Consider the following 21,285-nt stretch of genomic DNA (forward strand, 5'->3'; position numbering starts at 1 on the left):
CGGGCGGGCAAGCAAGCGGGGAGCGGCGGGCGGGCGGGGCGGAGCGGGCGGGCAGGGTCTTGAGCACTGGATAGGGTCGGTTCCGCATGGTACGGGACCCCTCGATCACCACCGCGTGTCGTGTCATGAAGCATGATAGATAACCACCCCGCCGTCGTGCTCCGCCTGCTGCGGGCGGGCGCAGACGCGGCGGTGCGCACCAATAAGGGCGAGACGGCGCTGCAGGTTGCCAAGGAGAAGGGCCACGCCGAGTGCGTGCGTATCCTCGAGGAGCATGCGGCGGCGGAGGCGGAGGCGGAGGCAGCGGCGAGGGAGGCGGTGAGAGCGGCGGCGGAGGCGGAGGCGGCGCGGCATGCCGAGGCGCTGCTGGCGGAGGAGGAGGCGGAGAAGGAGGCGGGGGAGCGCGCCAAGGAGAGCAAGAAGGGCAAGAAGAAGAAGAAGAAGGGGAAGGGCGGCGTGGGCGGCGCTGGGCCGTCGCGGGAGCCCGAGGATGAGGCAGCGCTGGCGACGGGAGAGGAGGCGGAGTTGGCGGCGGCGCTAGAGGAGAGCGCGAGGCTGGAGGAGGAGAGGAGGCGGGCGGCGGAGGAGCAAGGGTCGTCCTCTTTGGCTGCAGAGTCGCCGGCTCCGAGGGAGGAGGAGCCGCCGGCCGACTTCATCTGCCCGATCACGACCGAGCTCATGAGCGACCCGTACCACCGTGCCGCCCGTCGTTAGCATGGCCGTCGTTACTTTCGCCGCCGCCTCTGCTGCTTGTCGGCGGAGCGCCTCGCGCCTTCCCTCGTCTCCATGCTCCTGGTCTTGTTCTTTTTGTTTTCCTGCGCTTCCTGTCGCTGGTCCGGCGACGTATCTTGCCGTCTGCCTTCGCTTCCTGGCGGGCCGCGTTTCCTTCCCCTCGTCCCGTCTGTTTTCTCCTGCGTGGTCGCCCTCGCGTGCGCCGCTCGCCGTCTGTTCTCCTCTCTGCTCGCCGTCCTTGTCCCCTCGCTGTCGTCGCTTCCCTCCGGCGCTCGCCGCATCGTCGTTCCTATCACCGCGTTTCCTGCGCCGGCCTTCGCCTCCGAGCTCGCAGTGGGTCGTTTTGAGTGTCATCCCCATCGCTCTCGTCGTTCTGCCTCTCCCCGCTTCGAGGCGTCTCTCTGCCTCTTCCCTTTCTTTCTCCTCGGCATCACGTTGTCGATGTCGCCTCCGTCGCCAGCAAATACACGCATTCGCCGCCCACTCCATTTCTCGTATCCTCTCCTTCCTTTCCTTCTGTCCCTCTCTCAGGCGTTCTGTTTCCGCGGCTACTCGTTCCTTCCTCTCCGCCTCGAGTCCCTTCCTCTTCCCTTCCCGTACTTTGATTATTGATGCCGCCGTCTGCTGCAGTGCCTTGAGTGAAGTCACCACCCGTGTGTCATACTCCCTCATGATGTCTTCTGGCGGGTCCTGGTCCATCACACTCGGCTCGGGTAGTCGTCCAGCTAGCAGTTGCTCCATCGCCTCCCATTCCTCGTCGCTCTCCCTTCTCCCCGCGCATCTCTTCGTCGCCCCAGCGATGGCGCGTACAGCGAGCGCCTGGGCTTCGCACTCTGCGGTGTGGGCGAGTGTCCGCCTCCTTGACTTCGGCGGCGTCCATCGTAGCGCCTTGAGCACGTCCGCCGCGCCTTTCCTCATCGCCCGGTGGTGCTCCCTCCTCTCCCCCTTCACCGCCTCGCACTCGGCGCATAGGACGTGCCTAGTGTTAGCTATTGTCCTGCAACATCCAGGATGCCAGCAACCTTCAGCCCCATCGGCACATGCTCCTCCTCCCTCCTCGTCCCACCCGTCCTGCCACGCCTCTGCCTCCAGGCTGGCCCTCCATCGCCTCCCGTGCTCTATACCTCGGGTCTGTCCCGTCCGCATGCCGTGTACCAGCCTTAGCCTCGCCTTCTCCCCGCAGGCCTCGGGCTGGCGCTGGGTCGATTTTGGACCCCGTTCTCTGTCTCCCTCGTATCTCGTGTCGCCTGATATCGTCCCCGTCGCCTTGATTACCGTCCTCCACACGTTGTCGTCTCCTCTCTTTCGCGCTGCGTGCCCGCCGTCCAGCCGCTTTCGTACCCACCGCCCAATTTTCTCCTTCGCTTCTTGATACAGCCTCCTGTCTCGGATCTCCGGCGCCTGCCCCTCCTCCTCATGCATGTAGATGCATGCCCTGTTCGTCACGTGTCGTGCTAGGTCCATCTCGTACGCGCTCGTTACCCTGCTCCGCAGGTGTGCCTTTGCCGCCGCGTCCGCCATGGAATTGGGCGCGTTGCCCGCATGCCCCTCCGTGAAGATGAAAATCACGTACCCTCCGTGGCGCTGTATAATGTCGATTTGTGCTTGCACCGCCGCATTGAGTGCGCTCCTATTTGTCTCGCCGCGTGTCCGCCCCCGATACGCCCGTTCGATCTCCTTGAGCGCCGTCTCGCTGTCCGACATTACTAGGCATCGGTGAGGCTGGAGGGTCGTTTCTGTTTCGTCCGCCTTCGTGCGCAGGAAGCTGTAAATGGCGTACATCTCGGCGTCGACAATCTCCCACGATCCCGGCAGGGCGCCTCCCCATATTCCCCGTCCTATTCGCTCGTGAATCTGTGCCCTGGTCTCTTGTGTATCGTCATCTCCCTCTTTCGGCTGCACGCCCTCCCATCCCCCGAATGATGCTAGCCTTCCGTCTCGAGTCTCCTTCAGCGAGGCGTCCGTCGCTGCCGCCGCTGTGAAGTGGTGCCACTTGTGCAGGCGGCACGCCAGGTCCCTCGCCCTCCACGTCGTGCTCGTTCCCCGCTCTCGCATGATCCGACACTCGCTTTCGTCCATCACGATCTCGTTCTCGCCCTCTCGGTCGTGTAGTCGCTCTTGCGGCGCGCTCCGGATTGCGCCCTCCGCCTCGTCGCTCCTCAGATACAGTCGTAGGACGGGGTCGCGAGCAATGTCGTTCCTCCCGATCTCTTCGTATCCCGCCCTTCCTCCTCCCTTTGTCCACATCTCCTGTACCGCCCCTCCGATCTCCTCCTCGATCGCGACGTTGTCGAGTACCGCTTGCGGCGCACCTCGCCTCCACTCCCCGCCACCCACTAGGTCGTCTATCTCTTGCCCATGTCCGAGCGTGTCCGGTTCGTCACTCCCCCACCATGCGTCCCCGCCGATCGTCGCCACTGGTAGTGGTACGTCGCGTGGAGTTAACGTGCCGGGGCGCGGGGGAGGGCGCTGGAAGCAACACGGAGCTCCGTTGGAGGCGTTTTCAAGATTAGCGTGTCAGAGTGAAATGGCACTAGCCTTCACACCCTGCTCTCTAACTACCTTCCAGCACATACACGTGTCAGTCGCCACGCATCCTCTTCTCTGATTCGACTTTTTACTTCAACCCGCCGTCGGCGTCGCGGAAGGGTCGAGGCTGTACGTGCAGACGCACTCCATGCAAAAGAGGCGCTCCGGCGGCCGCGCGAGCACGCGCGCGAACCGCTCGCTCGGCGTCTCAGCGCCGTACCGCCCATAATCGGCAGGGACGGCGCCCGTGGGCGGCGGCGGCTGCGCGGGCGGCGTCACGCCACGCAGCAAGTTGATCGCGGACAAAGACAGCGACGCCTCGCACGCACAGAGCCCCGGCGGCGGCGCGGGAGCCGCCGCCGCCGCCGCGGAAGCCGCCGCCGCCGCCGCGCGACCGGCCTCGTCGGCCGCGCCCTCGTCGGCCGCGCCCTCGTCAGCCGCGCCCTTGTCAGCCGCGCCCTCGACGGCCACGCCCTCAACGGCCGCAAGGATCTGCTCCGCGATCGCGCGGACGACCGGCACGCACACCGCGTTGCCAAGCTGCGTGTACAGCTTGCCGCCCCGCAGGACAAAGCTGTCTGGGAAGCCTACCGCACCACCCACGGGACTGAACCCACACCGGATTCGGCACTCTGGAGGTATGGTAGGACGCCCTGCAGCCGCGCGCACTCGCGCTCCGTGTAGAAGCGAGGCCTGCCCGAGATGACCCGAGATTACCCGAGATTACCCGAGATGACCCGAGATGACCCGAGAGTACCCGAGATGAGACCCGAGATGACCCGAGAGGACCCGAGAGTACCCGAGAGTACCCGAGATGACCCGAGATGACCCGAGATGACCCGAGATGACCCGAGATCACCCGAGATGACCCGAGAGGACTTCGTGTAGAAGCGAGGCCTGCCCGCCCGATCCCACGGGTCCGCGTCGCCCGCGCCGCCGCTCGCCCGCCGCGCCTCCTCCCCGCCCCCGCCTCCGCCTCCGCCGCCCCGTCCGCCCTCGCCCTCCTCGCCCAGCCCGTCGCCGCACCCCTCCTCCTCCTCTGGCTCGCCCGCTGTGGCGGCGGCCGCCTCCGCCACCCCCTCCGCCGCCTCCCCCTCCGCCTCCCCCTCCGCCCCCCCCTCCGCCCCCCCCTCCGCCCCCCCCTCCGCCCCCCCCTCCGCCCCCCCCTCCGCCACCCCCTCCGCCACCCTCGCCGGCGGCACAAACTCGGAGAAGCGACTGTACGACTTTCGGTACGAGCCTACGTGCACCACACCTCCAGAGTCTCGAATCCAGTGTGGGTTCAGCTCCTTGGGTGGTGTGGTAGCAGAGAAGGGAGGTGCGGGGCCTACGCGGCGAAGGCACCAGCCTCGGGGGCAGGAAGACGGTGCTGTGCCGTGTCTAGAGGATGTATACATATATAGTGTCTAGAGGACCGCGTGAATGCGAGGGGGCACGGATACAGTTGAGTGCGCCTCCCCTCGAGAGCCGTGGGTTGGGAAGACAAGAGAGCACGTCTGCCGCTTCTAGGGCGAGAGATATGGTGGAGATGCGGGGAGATATGGGGAGATCTTCCGCGTCCAGGGCGGCGAGATACGGGGAGAGATGTGGAGATACGGGGAGAGAGGGGGGAGATCTTCCGCTTCTAGGAGGTACGAGCCGCGCAGCGTGCGCGCGGCGCCGCCGAGCTGGGCGAGCCGCCACTGCGGGTTGGTGCGCCACTCAAGCGACGATCGGACCTGGGCCGCCGCGAGATTGCTCGAGATTGCTATCTCGCGCGCGAGATTGCCCGAGATGAGGCGTCCGCTCTCGGAGAGGGCGGCCGAGATGCAGAGAGAGAGAGAGGGTGGGAGGGGGAAGAGAGCGAGGTGTGTGCGTGCGTGTGAGGAGAGAGGTGATCGAGAGAGGCGCGAGATGGCCGTGGGAGGCGAGAGAGGGGCTGTGGTGGCGAGATCAGCCGAGTCTTGAAAGACTCAGAGGGCCTGCCGCCACCGCATCTCGCTCAGCTCGTGTAGGAAGGAAGGAAGGAAGGAAGGAAGGAATGAATGAATGAATGAGAACGAATGAACACGAATTAAACTAAAGTACGCGGACCTGTCGCCACTGCGTCTCGCTCAGCTCGTACCGCGACCGCTCCTCGTCCGCGAGCGGCTCGAGCAGCTCGCCCAGGGTTCGGTACTGTGGAGGTAGGGTACCAAGCGGGGTGCCATGGTACCCTACCCCCACAGTACCCGAACCCAAAGCTCGGTGCGCCGCGCCGCGCGCCGCGGGCAGCGACGGCCACCGAAACGCGGCGGCGGCGGCGGCGTCGCGGAAGGCGGCGAGGTAGAGGCGCTCGCGGTGCTGCGGCACGAGCGCGGCGGCGTTGGCGAGCTGCAGGCGGCAGTGGTACCTAGAAAAAGAAAAAAACGTGACGCCGGCCCTAGAAAAGGAACCCGTGTTTTTCTTTTTCAGGCGGCAGTGGTACCCGGCGCGGGCGAGCGCGTGGACGATGATGTGCAGTGCGTGGCCGTTGTCGACGCGGAGAAGATTTGGCACATTCTCAAGCAGCAGCGCCGCCGGCCTGCATCCACAGACACGGGCTCCGCCCCTCAGCCTCCCTCCTCTCTCCTCCCACCGGCCTCCAACAAGACAATCTCTCTCCGGACTCCCTCGAAGGAGCTCGAGGAGGGCCTTGTGTGTGTGCGGAGGTCCTCGTCTGGATCGCCCCCCCTGCCTGACGGTGTGGTGTTGGTGCCGCTCTGACTAGTCGATCTCCACGGCGAGCTACAGCGAGCTCCAATGAGAGTCCCGAGAAGGTGCGCCGTGAAGGTTCCGTACGTGTCTGAAGGTTCACTGTGCTGTCGTGCGATTTCGGGCCCCCGAGGCTGTGCTCTTTGTGTGAAGGTTCCGTGAAGGTGTCCCGAGAAGGTTCCGTGAAAGTTCGCCTAGCGCCGCCGGCCTGCAGCGCGACGCGACGCGCACAATCTCGAAGAAGAGGTCGCCGCGCGCATCGCCCAGCCCGCGCTGCTCGCCGCTCCGCGAGAAGGACTGGCACGGGAAGCCCGCCGTCAGCAAGTCGTGCGCAGGCAGCGCCTCGTCCGGGACCTCCGTGATGTCGCCCAGAGGCGCGTCACCAAAGTTCCGCTCGTACGTCGCGGCGGCGCACGGGTCGATCTCGGACGCAAAGACACAGCGGCCGCCGAGGCCGTCGAGCGCCAGTCGGAAGCCTCCCACGCCGGCGAAGAGCTCGGCGTAGCGGAAGCGCGGCGGCGGAGCCGGCGATGCGGCGGCGGCGGCCGCCGCCGCTGGCGAAGGCGCGGCGGCGGCTGAGACGTGCCGGTGACCAGTGGCCCAGCGCACCGCGCCGTCGCGAAGGAGGGCGGCAAGCGGAGCCGGGACCAACGACTCGGCATCCGAGCCAAACGCGTCGAGCGCCCGTGCGCCCTCCGGCGCGACGGCAACGGCGAGGTGCTCGCAGTCGTACTCGTGCACCTTTGTCCGCTTCTTGCGCCACTGCCGTTCGTCCAGCGCCTTGATCACGGTCTGGAGGTGGCGCTTTGGCGCGACGACAGCACCAACAGCGACTCCGGAGGCTGCTCCAGGCATGCTGCTCTCGCCGCTCCCTCGCACAACACTGGCGCCACTGGGCACTAACACAGGCGAAAAGAATTTTACAACAAAACTCCCGAAAAGAATTTCCGGACGCTCCACACTTACCCGTACGCAAAAGCATGCGCGACTTGCACTCTTTCGTGCCACTCGCTCGCCGGTGCGCGGGGCATGGCCTCCCGCGCGGCTCGCGCTCACTCGGCCTGCCTCCGCCTCACGGCCGGCCCTGGATCGCTGGATGTGAGGTTGATGACTGCACTCCAAGTGCTCCAAGTGCGGCGAGGATGGCGACATTGACGCTGTGGGCGGCACGGCGCAGTTCAATCACCCACACGGCGTCGCCATCAGCCCAGACGGTAGCGCTCTGTTTGTGGCAGACTTCGGCAACGACAAGATCCGGCGGGTGGAGGTGGCGATTGGAGCGGTGACCACGCTCGCGGGCAGTGGTTGGGGTGGCGACGCTGACGGCGTGGGCGTCGCGGCGCAGTTCTACTACCCCCACGGCGTCGCCATCAGCTCCGACGGCGGCGCGTTGTTTGTTTCGGACATGGACAACCACAAGATCCGGCGGGTGGAGGTGGCGACTGGCGCGGTGACCACCGGGCAGTGGCACTGACGGCAGCGCTGATTGCTTGGGCGGCGCGGCGCAGTTCGCCAATCCATGCGGCGTCGCCATCAGCCTGCAGACCTTGCGACGTCACCTCATCGAGTCACCTCATCGAGGTACTGGGCCCGCGTCAGCTTGTTCTGCAGCACGTTCGCCGCCCCCCAGAGGATCTCGCCGACCCCCTTCCCGAACCCACCGAACGACTCGAACAGCAGCAGCTGCACTTCAACGCCCTTGTCTTCCCTGGCGTAGCGATAGTCCCCGCCGTAGGACGGTATGCGGCGGGCCGCCCACCACCCTGCCCCCCCTAGTATGCCATCGACCCGTCCCCTGCCCCCTCTCGCCCTTGCTCTTCCTATCTCCCTCCATGCCCTCGCCCCCGTACCCCTCACACTCCCCTCCCTCCCCCTCCCCCTCCCCCTCGCCTCCCTCTCCCCTCCTCGCAGCCCCACGAGCCACGTGCCCAAATAGGGTTTGTGGAGCGTCCAGAGAAACCTTTGTTACGTAATATCTCGGGACCGCGGACGCCATTCTGAACCAGACTAGATTTGAGAGCAGCACAATTGAAAGATCTAGATCTATTACTAATAAAGCCAGGGGTGGGGAGCTGGCCTTTTCAAATGGTGAAGGGTTAAATGGCTGCATTTTGACCAGAAGCCTTCTGGACACCTTCTGGACACCTTCTGGACCTCTTCTGGACACACCTTCTGGACATCTTCTGGACACCTTCTGGACATTCTGGACGTTCTGTACACCTCCCCTCCCCTTCAGACTCTTACTGAATATGTGATTTTTACATGTCAAGGCGGTGCACAACAACAAACATGCAAAACACTACACCCTCACCCTCCGGGCACGCGCTTGCTGCCCGACACCCGCTCCGCCTCACCGGCTCCATCCTACGAAACGTAAAGATGGGGCGGCGAGTCGAGACGAGGAGGGTGGGAAGCGCGGCCGCTCGAGTAGCGGAGGGCGATGGGCGTGCTCTTCGCCTTGTTGGCCGCCTTTCCGCGCCCGGATGCCGGCGCTCTCCTAGGGCGGCTCGGCCCGAGGCAAGGCGTGTCGTCGTCATCACTGGAGCGGACGGGCGATGCCACGCGGCGAGAGAATTGGGCGCCGGGGAAGATGTCGTCGCCTTTCAAACACGAGCTGCCGTGCGTCAAAAGCGAGCCTGCCCTGATGACCCGCCCCGGCGAGAGCGTGTGCCAGAGGGTGAGGCGTCGGCCGGCAGCGAGCCGGCGCCGGGCACGGTGCCTCCCTTGACGGCGGCTGGCACCACAGACGCTGCGCGAGAACCCCCGGCGCCACCGACCCCGTCAGCCCCGCCAACCCCTCCAACCCGGGCAGCCGCCATTCCGCTGCCAAACCCGGGCTGCTCAGCCCGCTTGCTCGTCACCGGCGAACCGGTTGCGGCGGTGGTGCCGCCGGGGTGATGGCGGCATTCCCGACCGCCAGGACCTGCATCTGCCTCGCGCGCTTGCCTTGCTGGTTTTCATTGCCGGCCCAACCACGACGGCGCCATCAATCGCCGGACGCGACGCGAGAATGTCAGAAGTGGATGGGGTTGAAACCGCGCGCTTGTGGTTCGCGCCAGAATGTCCAGAATGTCCAGAAGGTGCCTTTAGCAAGCTTTAGCAAATGTCCAGAAGGTGCTTTAGCAAGCTTTAGCAAATGTCCAGAATGTCCAGAAGGCCCGCAGGCCTTCATCAGCAAACCACAATGTCTCCTTTTCATAGCCCATGACTGACTGGGTAGCTCACTCGGTGGAGGCGACTGTTTGAGACACGTGTGACCTACGGCTTTACCTGACTGAGTGAGACCTTCTACAACACCTGAGGCCTTCTTCACACCTGCAGAGGACTCTCTAGACGTTCCCACATTCTTTTCCAACCTTCTGGACACCTTCTGGACATCTTCTGGACACCTTCTGGACATCTTCTGGACACCTTCTGGACCTTCTGGACATCTCTGGACGCTCCACAAACCCTATTCCCAGTGTAACGGACAAAAAGAATTTTCGCCTTGCAAGTTCCAAAATCCTGCTCGTGCAGGTGGGGACCCTGTCCTCCTCCCCTATCCCTCGTTTGGGTTGTCTGTTTTCTTTCTTTTTCAGCGGGGACCACGACGCCAACCTCCCCGAGAGCCGAGTTGTCGCTCGCGGCAGAGCGTGGGTGCGTCCACACCGGGTGCGTCAATCGCCGCAAGGGCGCCATCCACTTTCGTATTCACAGCTCCTTCACACTTTATCCGTCACTCCGTTACGCAAAACAGACTCTAGGGCGCCGCCCTCTGGCCCGCGGCCGTGCGCGCCGCCCCCATCTTCAGCTCCACCACCTGGTCGAGCGCGTCGCCGAGCAGCCCCTTGGCCACGCCCAGGTCGCGCAGCTGCTCCACGCCGCCGCTCGCCCGCACCTCGGCGGCGTGGTCGGCCACGTAGCGGCGGCACTGCGCGAGGAGCCGCCCGTCGCCCGTCGCGTGCGCCGCCTCGAGCAGCGGCACGGCGCTCGCCGGCCCGACGCTCTCCTGCAGCGCCTGCGCGCAGAGCAGCTCGAGGCGCGGCACCTGGTACATCTGCGCCAGCTCCCGCAGCACGAGCGCGCGCCGCGCCTGCTCGCCCTCCCCCTCGCCGAGGTCGAGCTGGTCGGTGCAGAGGTAGTCGATGAAGGCGGTGAAGCTGGCGAGGTCCGTCTTGGGCACCGTGATCTCGGCGGCGTCGCGCTCCTTCATGCCGATGCCAAACATCTTCCCATAGTACTCGGACCGCACGCAGAGCAGGCTCTTGCTCACGTGCTCGATGCGGTCCTCGTCATCGCCGACGATGAAGGTGACCTTGCCGTCGGGGAGGGTGGCGTCGCCCCGCATCTTCTTCAGGTCTGCCACGAGGGTCGAGGGCGGCACCACGAGCGGCGCAAAGGAGGGAGGCGGAGGAGGCGCAGCCACGCAGACCTGGCGGAGAGCCCATGTCGTGCAGACCAGAAGAGTGCTGCCATCCGGGCTGACGGCAACAGTGGCTGGGCGCGAGAACCGCGCCGCGCCGCCCACGCCATCAGAGCTGCCCCCAGCACCGCTGCCCGCGACAGTCGTCACCGCGCCCGTCGCCACCTCCACCCGCCGGATCTTGTGGTTGCCGTTGTCCGCCACAAACAGCGCGCTGCCGTCGGGACTGACGGCGACGCCGATTGGGCCGTTGAACTGAGCCGCGTCGCCCACACCATCGGCGCTGCCGTCGGCGCCCCTGCCCGCGACAGTCGTCACTGCGCCCGTCGCCACCTCCACCCGCCGGATCTTGTGGTTCTCGAAGTCTGCCACAAACAACACGCTGCCGTCGGGGCTGACGGCGACGCCGGTTGGGCGGCAGAACTCTGCCGCGCCACCCACGCCATCAGCGCTGCCAGCAGTGCCACTGCCCGCGACAGTCGTCACCGCGCCCGTCGCCACCTCCACGCGCCGCATCTTGTGGTTGCCGTTGTCCGCCACGAACAGCGCGCCGCCGTCGGGGCTGATGGCGATGCCAACTGGGCGATTGAACTGGGCCGCGTCGCCCACGCCATCCGCGTCGCCTTCTCCGCCGCTGCCCGCGAGCGTAGTCACCGCACCAGTCGCCACCTCCACGCGCCGGATCTTGTGGCCGCCGAAGCCCGTCACAAACAACGCGCTACCGTTGGTGCTGAGGGCAATACCGCGGCAATCCTCGCAGGTCGTGACGGTGCGGATGCGCCCGGCCGCCGACACGTGCAGCACCAAGGCACCAGTCGTGGCGTACCAGCCGCCCGCGCGATCGCTTGCGACGGCAAACAGCGGGCCGTCCTCGCCCTCGAGCGCCAGCGTGGTGACCTGGCCGACGACGCGCGCGCCAAAGATGGGCGCCTCGAAGCCACCTGCGACCGGCACAGCCTCGCCCTCCTCCTCGCCTTCGCCGGCGGTGCGGGCGCGCTTGCGGGAGGACATGACGCCCGAACTCGAGTGCAACGAAGGGCGATTCGGTCCTTTGCATGTGCGGTCCTTTTTCTTGTGCTAGAGGAGGTACGGGGCATGGGGAGGGAGCAGCTAGTCCACGAATACCGCCGCCTCTGCATCACCGGTTTCCGGCTGACCACGGGCAGAGGACAGATGGCTGAGGGGCGCATTGGGGCGACGCCGACTCGCGTTATTATGCTTGAGACACTTGCAGGCATCGTACGACGGCGCCACCGGAACGCCCTCCTCGCGCCGGAAGACACGCCGGACGTGCGAGTTGACACGATTTACAACGAGGAGCGCCGAGCCCTAATCCGGACTTACGCCCACACCCGCCGCCGAGCTCTCGACGAGGAGAAGGCGATCCGCCTCCGAATCCCGGGCTGGCAGCCGTCGCCAGGGGAGGGGCCTGTTGCGGAGTGGGAGACGGAGTGGCTCGCCTCAGGTTTCTTTTCCAGCGAAGCTGACTGGTGAGTGCGAGCTCCCCGAGACGCTCGAATCTGTCCGAGGGGTGGCGGCAACGGCTGCGCGGTGAGCACAGTCGCACTCCTCTGTGTAGCGCCTCCGGGTGAAGGGGGGGGCATGCCGGGTCAAGCTGAGACTAATGGTAGAGGCACCAGGGGTCGTTCTTCGCCCACAGCAGCAACTGACAGAACAGGCGCAACGACGCCCGCCCGACTGGGTGGCATACACAGACGGGTCGGAGGACCTAGGGAAAGCAGGATGGGCCTATACAGTACTCATCGGGGGCGACGCCATCGGCGATGAGGGCGCGTCGCTGGCGAGCGAGGGCTACGGGCCAGTTGTCACTTCGGCGGCGCACCCAGCCTACCTCGGCGCGAGAAAGCATACCACAACAACACGGCGGAACTAACCGCCCTGGCCGAGCTCCTCCGTGCTCTCCTGTCCTCGTCACCGCAACGAGCGGGCTCACGCGGAGTAGTGCGGACCGATAGCGAGTACGCGGCGGCGTGCATGATGGGGAGGGTGACCCCCAAAACGAACAGACAGCTAGCGGAACGCCTTCGTTCCCTCTGGCGACGCCTTCGCGCCAAACACACCGTGACGTGGAGGCATGTGGCGGGTCACAGCGGCAACAAATGGAACGACTACGTCGACGAGCTAGCTGCTCGCGGCAGGCAAGGTGACAGAGGCTCAAACGCTACCGAGTGGGCGGACAACACCATCCCGACGGACAATCCCGACGACGGGAGCGACACGGAAGGACCCCCGCCCCCGCCCCTCGGGGCGGGGGCCCCCGCCCCCCCCGGGGGGCCCTTTGGGGCCCCTCCAGGGGGCAACCCCTCCGGGGAGGCCGGCCTTCCCCGTGCCGGTTCTCCCCAACCAACCCCGCCGGCAGCGCGAGCTGCCGGCCACATTGAGCGGTTCGTCCGCGTCGCGCACTCGTCCCAACCGGGGGCCGCTGACTCGTTCTGCGCGCCAACGGCTGGTGACGCTGTGTTGCCCTTGAGCTAGTCCTTCCCCGGTCGCCTAGCCTCTGCGCTGTCTGGCGGACGCCTGTATGCCATGCGCGCGGACCACGCTTGCGTGGATTTGTGGCTGGCAGGCTGACCCGTGTGCGGGGTAACCCGCGCGCGGGGAAGCTTCACGGGTTCGAGTCGTCAAACATTGAGCAGCGGAGGTGTGCCGAGGGGGACCGGGAGGCGGTAAGTCGTCGTCGCCCGGCGCTGCTTGCAGCACCATGGCGAGGGCGCTAAGAGGTTCCTCTTTTCCGCGCCCCCCCCCGCAAGGCGCGCGATACACATGGTGATCCACATCTTCCCTCCGTTGAGCAGCCAGCTCCCGTCCGCCTGCTCACAGCGCTTCTATTCACAGCCCTTCTGCTCACAGCCCCTTGAGACAGCCCCCGCCCGCCTGCGGGCGTGCGCATCCCCAGCACGTCGGTCCCCTCGGCACGTCGGCGGCGGGCAGGTCACAAGGACAGGCCGCGGACAGGGCGTGGAGAGGGAAGGGCGTGGACAGGTAGTGGGTTCCAAAGGCGATCGCTTGAGGGTACATTCACAGCCACAATGCACACAGTGAACGGCGGCCGAACGGAGTCAGGCAGGCAAAGGTGTTCGCCTTGTTCGGAGCAAAGGAGGCGGAGCAGACTCCGTTCGGCCGATTCGTGAACCTCAAGGGATCTGACCTGCGCGGCGCGGAGCTCGAGAAGGCGGTGCTGCAGGAGGGGCATGTCCTCTCAGACCCGCCGGACGTGGCGGGCCTCGAGGGAGCGGCGCTCCGGGACGCGTGGCATGCGTGGTGGGAGAAGGGTGAACAGTTCAAGCCGGCCGAGGAGGGCGCGGAGGAGCGGCGGGCGGCCGACCTCTCTGGCGCCAAGCTGGCGGGCACCAACCTGAGGTTTGCCGACCTACGTGGGGTGAAGCTATGGAACGTAAAGGGGTCAGAGGGCGTCGAGCTGCCGGCGGTGGAGGGGAAGGAGGGGAAGAAGCTGGGCGAGGCGTGGAGGGTGTGGGGCGATGCGCTGCGGAACGAGCCGGGCGAGTCGGTGCGCGTTGCTGGGCTCCTCGCGGCGAATCTGGCCGGCGCAGATATGAGGAGTGCCCAGCTGAGCGGCGCGATTTTAGGCGGGGCGCAGCTGCAGGCGGCAGGGCTCGTCGAGGCGGAGCTGCAGGGGTCAGAACTTGACGGGGCGAAGCTGCAGGGGGCATTTCTCGATCATGCGCAGCTGCAGGGGGCAGATCTCGAGGATGCGCAGCTGCAGGGCGCCAGCCTCGATCATGCGCAGCTGCAGGGGGCAGATCTCGAGGATGCGCAGCTGCAGGGCGCCAGCCTCGAGGACGCCGACTTGCGCGGCGCCGACCTCACAAACGCCGACCTCGCCGGCGTCAACCTGAAGAATGCCGACTTGCGCGGCGCCATCCTCACCCGCGCCAACCTCGAGAAGGCCAACCTCGAGAACGCCGACCTGCGGGGGGCGAAGTTTGATCGCGCCGTCCTCACCGGCGTCAAGCTCATCGGCGCCAAGTTCTCGCCCTTCAAGCCGCCCGAGGCGCGCCCTCCCGCGCTTACGCGGGCGTGGCGGCTGCGGGCGGTCGGCGGGCAGGCCGCGAAGGGGCTCTACGTGGCGCTCGCCGGCGACAGCGACGGCGGCAGCGACGACGACGACAGCAACGGCGAGGAGGAGGAGGAGGAGGAGGAGGGGACATCGACGGACATCGTCGGCGACGCGCTTGAGGCGGGCGTGGCGGCTCTCGTGCAGGCAGCGGCGCCGGCGCTCAAGCTCGTGGAGGAGATCCTCGGCAAGCTCCGCGCTGCGCTGGGCGGCTGCATCGCCATGCTCAAGGCCGCCGGGGAGTGCGACAAGCCGGCGGAGTTCCTCTGCGCCGCCGCCCGCAAGCTCGTGCGCTTGCTCGTGTCGGAGCTGCTGCAGCCACTGCTCGCTGTCTGCAGCGATCCACCCGACTCTTGGGCCTCGCTGCGAGAGAGCGTGCTGCTGAAGCTCGAGCCGCAGCCCAAAGAGCTGCTCGGCAAGCTCGCGGCGTCGATCGCGCCGTCGGTTGAGCCAGAGGCGACTGCCGAGGCCGAGCCGCCGCCGCCGCCGGCGGCGGTGGCGGAGGGGGGCGAGGCCGCGGGCGAGCTCCTCCGAGAGCTCTTGCGCCTGATCGCCGAGGAGGTGACCGCCATGCTGCCGGCACTCGAGGAGTCCGTCGAGGCGGTCGTGTCGAAGACCCTTCAGACGCTGTCACTTCGCGCCAAGGTCCCGGATGTCGAGCTCGGACTCCTGCGCGACTTCACAGCCGTCGCCGACCGCCTCGAGAAGCATCTCGAGACGGTGCTGATCGAGGAGGGGATCGGCAAGCTCGTGTCCAAGTTTCTGCTCGGCCGCTGCGGCGCTCATTATGCTGTTCCTCCCGATAGAGAGCAAGCGCTGTGTCTGACGATGAACGGAAGTCTATCAATAGGCGCTGTCCTCGAGAAGCTGAGCGACGTCGGCTCCGAGCAGCTGAAGCTGGCGGAGCAGATGGAGAAGACGATCGCGGCAAAGGTCGCCGAGGTTGGGGACGCCGCGAACCAGAAGCTGCTCAAGTTCCTCGGCAAGGGCAGCATCAAGAGCCGCGTCGTCAAGTCCGTCCTCAGCGCCGCGACAAAGTACGAGGTCAGCGCTGGCGGCTTCCAAGGGAGCTTCGACATGCTGCGGCTGGCCCTTCGCCGAAGCCCGATCCGGGCCCGCACCCCCGTCTCTTTGCCCCCCCCGCCCCCCCTCCCCCCTCCCCAATCACACATGCCTCCGGTCCGCAGCTCAACATCGACGACAACGAGCTGACGTACCTGCTCGACACGCTCGTGAAGCTCGAGGCGCGTGCTGAGATTCACCACATGTCCACACCAGATTTACTCATCTTCTCAAAGCGTGTGTGAGTCTGCCCTCCTCGCTCCCCTTCCCCTCCTTCGGAACAGGCGCTGGAGGTGAAGAGCGACACCTGGAAGGACGCGGCGACCACCTGGATGTCCATCCTCGAGCTGCGGCCCCAGATCGGCGTCGAGCGCGGCATCGCCGTCATCGACTGCATCGCGAGCGACCAGAAGGTTCGTTCCACTACTCCCCTTCTGGTCAGTCTGTGTCAGGCTGGTGACTCTGTTGCCATATTCCGCTCGCTAGGTGCTCGACGCGCTCGGCGCCGCCAAGGCGCTCTTCGACATCGAGGGCGACGCGCCGGCCGACATCTTGGCGCGCGCCGCTAGAAGACACGGACACGCCCTCTCTCTTTGCGACCGCAATAGGGACTGAGTTGAGACCGGATTGCCTATAGTACACGCCCTCTAGACAGCCCCGCGCGACAGCGTCCCTCCCCCTCCGCCTCGCACGCAGGCGCGGCTCAGCAAGGACACCGGCGGCCACATCCGCGCCAACGGCTACCGCTACCGCAAAAAGATCAACCTCGAGCTCGCGCGGATCCGCCGCGTGCGCGACCTGCAGATGCGCGGCGTGGCGCTCGTCGGGACGGCGATTGCGGCTGCGCTCATCTCGACCTTCAACTACCTCTACTCCGTCGCCGACGGCGTGGAGCCGTGGTGGCTGCCGCCGGCCGTCGTGCTCGGCGTCCTCTGCATCCTCCTTCCCGCCGCCGCGATCCTCGTCTACCTCTACCTCCTGAACAAGCGCAAGCCCGCGCGGGGCTCGAGGCTGGGCGGCGGGCTCGGGCACGGCGCCTGAGCTTCCTCCACCGACCCCGGGAGGAGGGCCGCGCCTGGCCCTTAGTTCCCTCTCTGCCGCCGCCGCGGCCTGTGCAAGCCTAGCCTGAGGGCTCGAGGCCGTGGGCGGCGGGCGCAGGCGCTACGGACCTGAACGCGCGGGAAACGGGGATGTGACGCACTCTAGCGCACATAGTCTATAGGCTCTGGGCATAGTCCGCCGCAGTACGTGTTTCTCGCGGCAATCTACTCGTTGATGCCTCTTGTGTACATGAGCGAACGATACTACGTGTTGATTCATGGTGTTCAACAGTGTTGTCACCGCACACCGGCCATCGCCGCCACGGGCGTCAGGCACCCGAGACCACCGTCCTCTGCCTCCCGCCGCCCCAGAGGCGTGATCGCCAGCGTGACTGTACAGAGGCGCGATCGTCGATGTAGTTGCTTTGGGGGTGCTTATGCGTTTCTCGCCAAAATGGTAAAGTTAGGCTGTTCCCGTGGTGTACCTGTGTTAGTGCCAGTGCGCGCCAGTCCCGTGCCTAGTGTCGTGCGAGGGAGTTTGTTTTTGTAAAATTCTATTAAGAGCCGCGGTCGCAAAGGGGAGCTATTTCTTCTGAGGCGCAGCCGTCGCCCACGAAACAAACACGGGGAACCTCCCTCTCTGTCAGAGTTCGCTCCCACTCAAGGAGTCGGCATCCAAGCAGCACTGGAGGCGGATCGGCGCGCGTAGCGCGAAGGAGGCGCGGTCCTACTTCGCTACGACGCTGCGGCGGGCGTGGGGCGTGCACTTTGCGCGCGAGTTCGCTCGGCACCGCATCCGACGCGTGGTGTTCGTGGGGGCCCCGCGGCGACAGCCGGGCAGGCCTCTCGCGACGGCCGATGGCGACTGGCCGGCGCTGTCGGCGGGCGAGTTTGCGGCGCACGCGCTGCGCGTAGGCGGCGCGTGGGCGGGTGGCCCGCCCGGCCGTCGGTGAGCACCGGACGCGAGGGTCGGTCGGCTCCTAACTCGCTGCATATAGTAGCGATGAGCTCACTGGCTAGAGCTCACCCTAGAGGCCGTCATCGCATTCGCCCTGGGACCCAGCGCTGACTTCTGACTGTCGTTGCTGTCTATCCCTTTCTCGACTGTCTGAGTTTGTGCGTCTTGGTGCCGGGGTTGTGTTTTTGTGTGAAGAACAGCCTTCCTACCTAACCTAACCTAACAGCTGCCCTACCCCGCCGCCGCTCACTCTTACAGACCTTCGCCCTTTGACACGGCGGCGGCGGGCGTGCTCCAGCGCGTGCGCCGGCCAGCGCGCGCTCGCCGGTCGAAGAAGAGGATGAGGGCGTACCGCGTGCCTCCCGTCATCGCGCTCACGGCGTGCAGCAGCCGGCAGGAGTGCACGGTGGCGTCGCCCTCGGCCCACAGCAGTGGCTGCACCGCCCCGCCGAACACGCCGAGCAGGCGGCCTGTGGTGGTGGTGGTGTGAGGGGAGGGGAGTGTGCGTGGCTGACCCGCCGCCCTCGCCCGGCCGCCTCACCGCGCACGGAGCGATCGGCTGCTCGCCGCCGCCGCCGCGCGTCCCGCGCCGCCACGCTTGCCCCCTTGCCGGACGCGCGCTCTGTGCAGCGGCGCAGAGCGCGCGTCCCTGGCACAGACGGAGCAGCGACCGCGCCAGCGGTCGCTGCTCCGCCCCCCCGTCGCGCGCGCCGCGCGCGCGCTGCCGCCGCCGCCGCCGCCGCCCCCTCCTCGCCGTCTTCCCCACCCCTACCCTCTGTTGCCCGCACGCGCGCGCCGCGCGCTGCGCGCCCCCGCCCCCGCCCCCGCCCCCGCTCCCAAGCGCCCCCCTTCCCCGGTGGGTGGTAGAAAGTGAAACCGATCGAGAGGTGGCAGAAGCCGCCGTGTGTGACACATATTGCGGCACGTGTGACGTGAGTGTGTGAGACATATACATTGGGGTTTGCGGGGAGAGCCCCGGGCCCGGCGCGCGCGCGGGGCGTTTTTTATGCAAACATGCAAACGGGACGGCCTGCGCAGCCTCTAACTATTGTTGCCGAGGAGAAAGATGTTTTTCAGCACCCTGCTGATGACCCGGGCTTTTTGAGCGACGCCTGCGGCACGCCTGCGCAGGGGCCGCAGGGCGGTCAGTTGTGGGGCGAGGCGGTGCCGGCCGCGGGCCGGGTGCAAGGCGCCGGCCTCGGCGCCGCCTCGGCGCGCCGCACGGGAGCCGAAGGTTTGCCTGTGGGAGGGAGGGAGTTGGGAGTTGGTGGTGGGGGTGATTTGACTTTGCAGCAGAGGCCGTCCCTAGCTGTGAACAGCGCGATTCACAATGCGGTGAGCGGGCGGGAAGGGCTCAGGCTGGAGATGTGAGTCAGAGTGGGGCCGCCGGAGCGCCGGTTCTCGCCTATACCGGCTAGTGTGGAGCTCTGACTTGCTCAGTGTGGTGGCGTGTTGTACTAGTAAAGCTGCACCGCATGTTCGCCCGTCTAGGACCTCTTCGTACGACTCCGAAAACCGCTGTGTGGAGCTCTGACTTGCTCAGTGTGGTGGCGTGTTGTACTAGTAAAGCTGCACCGCATGTTCGCCCGTCTAGGACCTCTTCGTACGACTCCGAAAACCGCTCCTCTTAATGACGATTACGCGGCCCGGCGCCCCGAGCAGAGAGGGCTGGATTCGGGTCAAGGGCTTGTGGTAGCGACTAGCGTTGCCGTTGTGCCGCGTGCGTGTGACTCGCTCACGCCATGCTGCGTGTTCTAGGGTACCATACTTGACCCCCCCCCTTGGCGCCTCGTCTTTTCCTACCAAACAGCGCGATCTGGGGCGGGGCGTCAAGCGTATGGGGTGGGGCTACATGCGCTCGCGGGGCTGCCCGACGGGGCGGGCCTCGTGCTGATGGACCCAGCCGAGGTGCCCGATCAGTCGGAGCCGCGCCGACGCGCCGCGCACGACCACCAGCCAGCTTTTCAGCGGGGTCGAGGACGGTGCGTCGAAAGAGTAGACACTCTCCGGTCCATCCGGAATTTTGTCGTTTTAGTTAGCACTGCTGCTGCAGACAGGGCCCGCGTGACCCCATGCCCTTCCCATATCTCGTGTCCTGAGGCTTGGCGCCACCCCGGTGACCGCCCACAGGTGGCCGATCGCGGCCGCGGCGGGCGTGCCGCTCGAGCAGGCCAGGCTGAAGCCACCTCAGGACCCCACCTCGAGTCGGTGGCGCCACCCGCGACGCTGCCCGCCTTCGCCGCGCCAGCCGCCGGCTCGCTGCAGCCGCAGCGCGCGGTGCCCGAACACCGGCGCGCCCGTCGGCTCGCCTTCTTGCGCCGCCCCTTCACGCAAAGCCCGCTCACGCCGCGCGTACTCAGCTATCGGCGCGACATCACCCCCGCGCAGGCACCTCGCGACGGGTCGACGCACTCGTGCGGCTCAACGCAGAACTACGGAGCGACCTCCGCCGCGGCTCGGCGCTGCCCATGGCAGCAACAGGTGCCGCCCCACCACCCGCCTGCTGCCTCTGCCTCTCTCAGCCATGCGACCCCTCCGCCAATTTGCACACCTCGAACACGACGTCAGATCCCGCTGTGACTGGCAACATTCGCGGCGATGAGAGGCCTCCTCCAGCACTGGTCGTCACAACTCGTCTGTTAAGCTACACCTTTTTGCCCTCTGCAGGTGAGCGGACCGCTGCAGCCGCGGTGGAGCCGCGGGTCGGGTGAGGGAATGACCTTTTGGCGCGGCGCTGCTATGTGCCTGCGCGCTCATGGCGCCTTCAGGGGTGCGCCTGAGGCGTGTAGACTGCGGGGCGCCGCGATAGCGCGGCGCCGACGGTTGTGTCGCGCACTGTCACACCCACGACACGGTCACAGTGTGTGTGCAGTGCGTCCACTCCGGCGACCGTGACGCCGTCGGCGCTCGTCAAAAACACATCTACTGTGGAGCTCTAAGTGTGGTTGCGTGTTGTACTAGTGGTGCTGCACTGTGACGGAGGAGGCCGTCCGCAGAGCGCGGTTGCCGCGCCCTCGGCGCACGTGCGGTGCACACACGTACCCGGCCTACCCGGCCGCTAATTTCCATGCGCGAGACGGCCAGATCTATAACTGTATCACCGCAGCGAGTAGATTTTGGTGAGATCAAACCGTATCTTTTTCACGGCACATCCGCTCCCCCCTCCCCGCACGTGATGCCTCCATGCGCCCGTCAAGTCGAAATCGATATGCAGCATGCTCGATGGTTTGCCCGAAAAGGTACAAAGCGGCGTTTGGCGACAAAACACAGCGCTGCGACTTCGGAAGTGGCGCGGTGGACATGCTCCCACGGCGCCGAAGCGGCGCCGGAGTGGCCGGCGCTGCTCGCCACGACCACGACGGCTACTCTGATGCTCCGGGCCGACCCGTCCTACCCGACGGTGGCACTCTTCCGACGTGCGAGCTCAGAAACATTCTGAAACGGCGTGCAGCAGAGTCACCGACGAGGTCGGTCCGCGTGACTCCTCGCGTCCCGTACCGTTCTCACACATCCATAAACTCACTTTGGCCTCACTGAAGCGATGCCTGAATCCTGAATCCTCAGATTTTAGATTAGGACGCTGCGCAACCTCTACTGATCTCTACTGATCTACTGAGCCTAGAGAGGTAGAGTACGCGAACTGCTGGCACCGCTCCCTCCACCGGGCACCGCTCCTGCGCCAGGCTGCAACAGCCCTCTCTCCCCCCTCTGAGCAGCAGCTGCATCGCTCCCCCGTCATGCCCCCCCCCCCTCC

General features: G+C 66.4%; 6 protein-coding genes across 6 annotated transcripts; 4 read left to right on the forward strand and 2 right to left on the reverse strand.

Annotated features, from left to right (window-relative positions):
• Window positions 1–3,354: 3,354 nt before the first annotated feature.
• Window positions 3,355–6,828, reverse strand: EMIHUDRAFT_220271 (hypothetical protein; the record flags this gene model as incomplete). Its single annotated transcript, XM_005757530.1, has 9 exons — window positions 3,355–3,460; window positions 3,546–3,579; window positions 3,657–3,848; window positions 3,881–3,914; window positions 4,449–4,550; window positions 5,335–5,456; window positions 5,676–5,803; window positions 6,194–6,468; window positions 6,556–6,828. 9 exons carry the CDS (start codon window positions 6,826–6,828, stop codon window positions 3,355–3,357), a joined length of 1,266 nt encoding a protein of 421 aa, XP_005757587.1.
• Window positions 6,829–6,953: 125 nt separating this feature from the next.
• On the forward strand, window positions 6,954–7,447 carry EMIHUDRAFT_220272 (hypothetical protein; the record flags this gene model as incomplete). The annotated part of the gene is made up of 2 exons (XM_005757531.1): window positions 6,954–6,974; window positions 7,097–7,447. The coding sequence occupies 2 exons, from the start codon at window positions 6,954–6,956 to the stop codon at window positions 7,445–7,447; spliced, it is 372 nt and encodes a 123-aa protein (XP_005757588.1).
• Window positions 7,448–9,712: 2,265 nt separating this feature from the next.
• Window positions 9,713–10,300, reverse strand: EMIHUDRAFT_359990 (hypothetical protein; the record flags this gene model as incomplete). The annotated part of the gene is made up of 1 exon (XM_005757532.1): window positions 9,713–10,300. The coding sequence occupies one exon, from the start codon at window positions 10,298–10,300 to the stop codon at window positions 9,713–9,715; it is 588 nt and encodes a 195-aa protein (XP_005757589.1).
• Window positions 10,301–13,676: 3,376 nt separating this feature from the next.
• On the forward strand, window positions 13,677–14,390 carry EMIHUDRAFT_68982 (hypothetical protein; the record flags this gene model as incomplete). The annotated part of the gene is made up of 2 exons (XM_005757533.1): window positions 13,677–13,775; window positions 13,902–14,390. Coding segments are annotated over 2 exons (588 nt in total), but the record flags the coding sequence as incomplete, so codon positions are not given.
• Window positions 14,391–15,669: 1,279 nt separating this feature from the next.
• Window positions 15,670–16,860, forward strand: EMIHUDRAFT_439010 (hypothetical protein; the record flags this gene model as incomplete). Its single annotated transcript, XM_005757534.1, has 3 exons — window positions 15,670–15,715; window positions 15,818–15,946; window positions 16,020–16,860. Coding segments are annotated over 3 exons (258 nt in total), but the record flags the coding sequence as incomplete, so codon positions are not given.
• Window positions 16,861–17,027: 167 nt separating this feature from the next.
• Window positions 17,028–17,526, forward strand: EMIHUDRAFT_220275 (hypothetical protein; the record flags this gene model as incomplete). The annotated part of the gene is made up of 2 exons (XM_005757535.1): window positions 17,028–17,072; window positions 17,239–17,526. 2 exons carry the CDS (start codon window positions 17,028–17,030, stop codon window positions 17,524–17,526), a joined length of 333 nt encoding a protein of 110 aa, XP_005757592.1.
• Between the last annotated feature and the right edge of the window lie 3,759 nt (window positions 17,527–21,285).

Source organism: Emiliania huxleyi (genome assembly GCF_000372725.1).
Source record: "Emiliania huxleyi CCMP1516 unplaced genomic scaffold EMIHUscaffold_90, whole genome shotgun sequence".
Classification (NCBI taxonomy): Eukaryota; Haptophyta; order Isochrysidales; family Noelaerhabdaceae; genus Emiliania; species Emiliania huxleyi.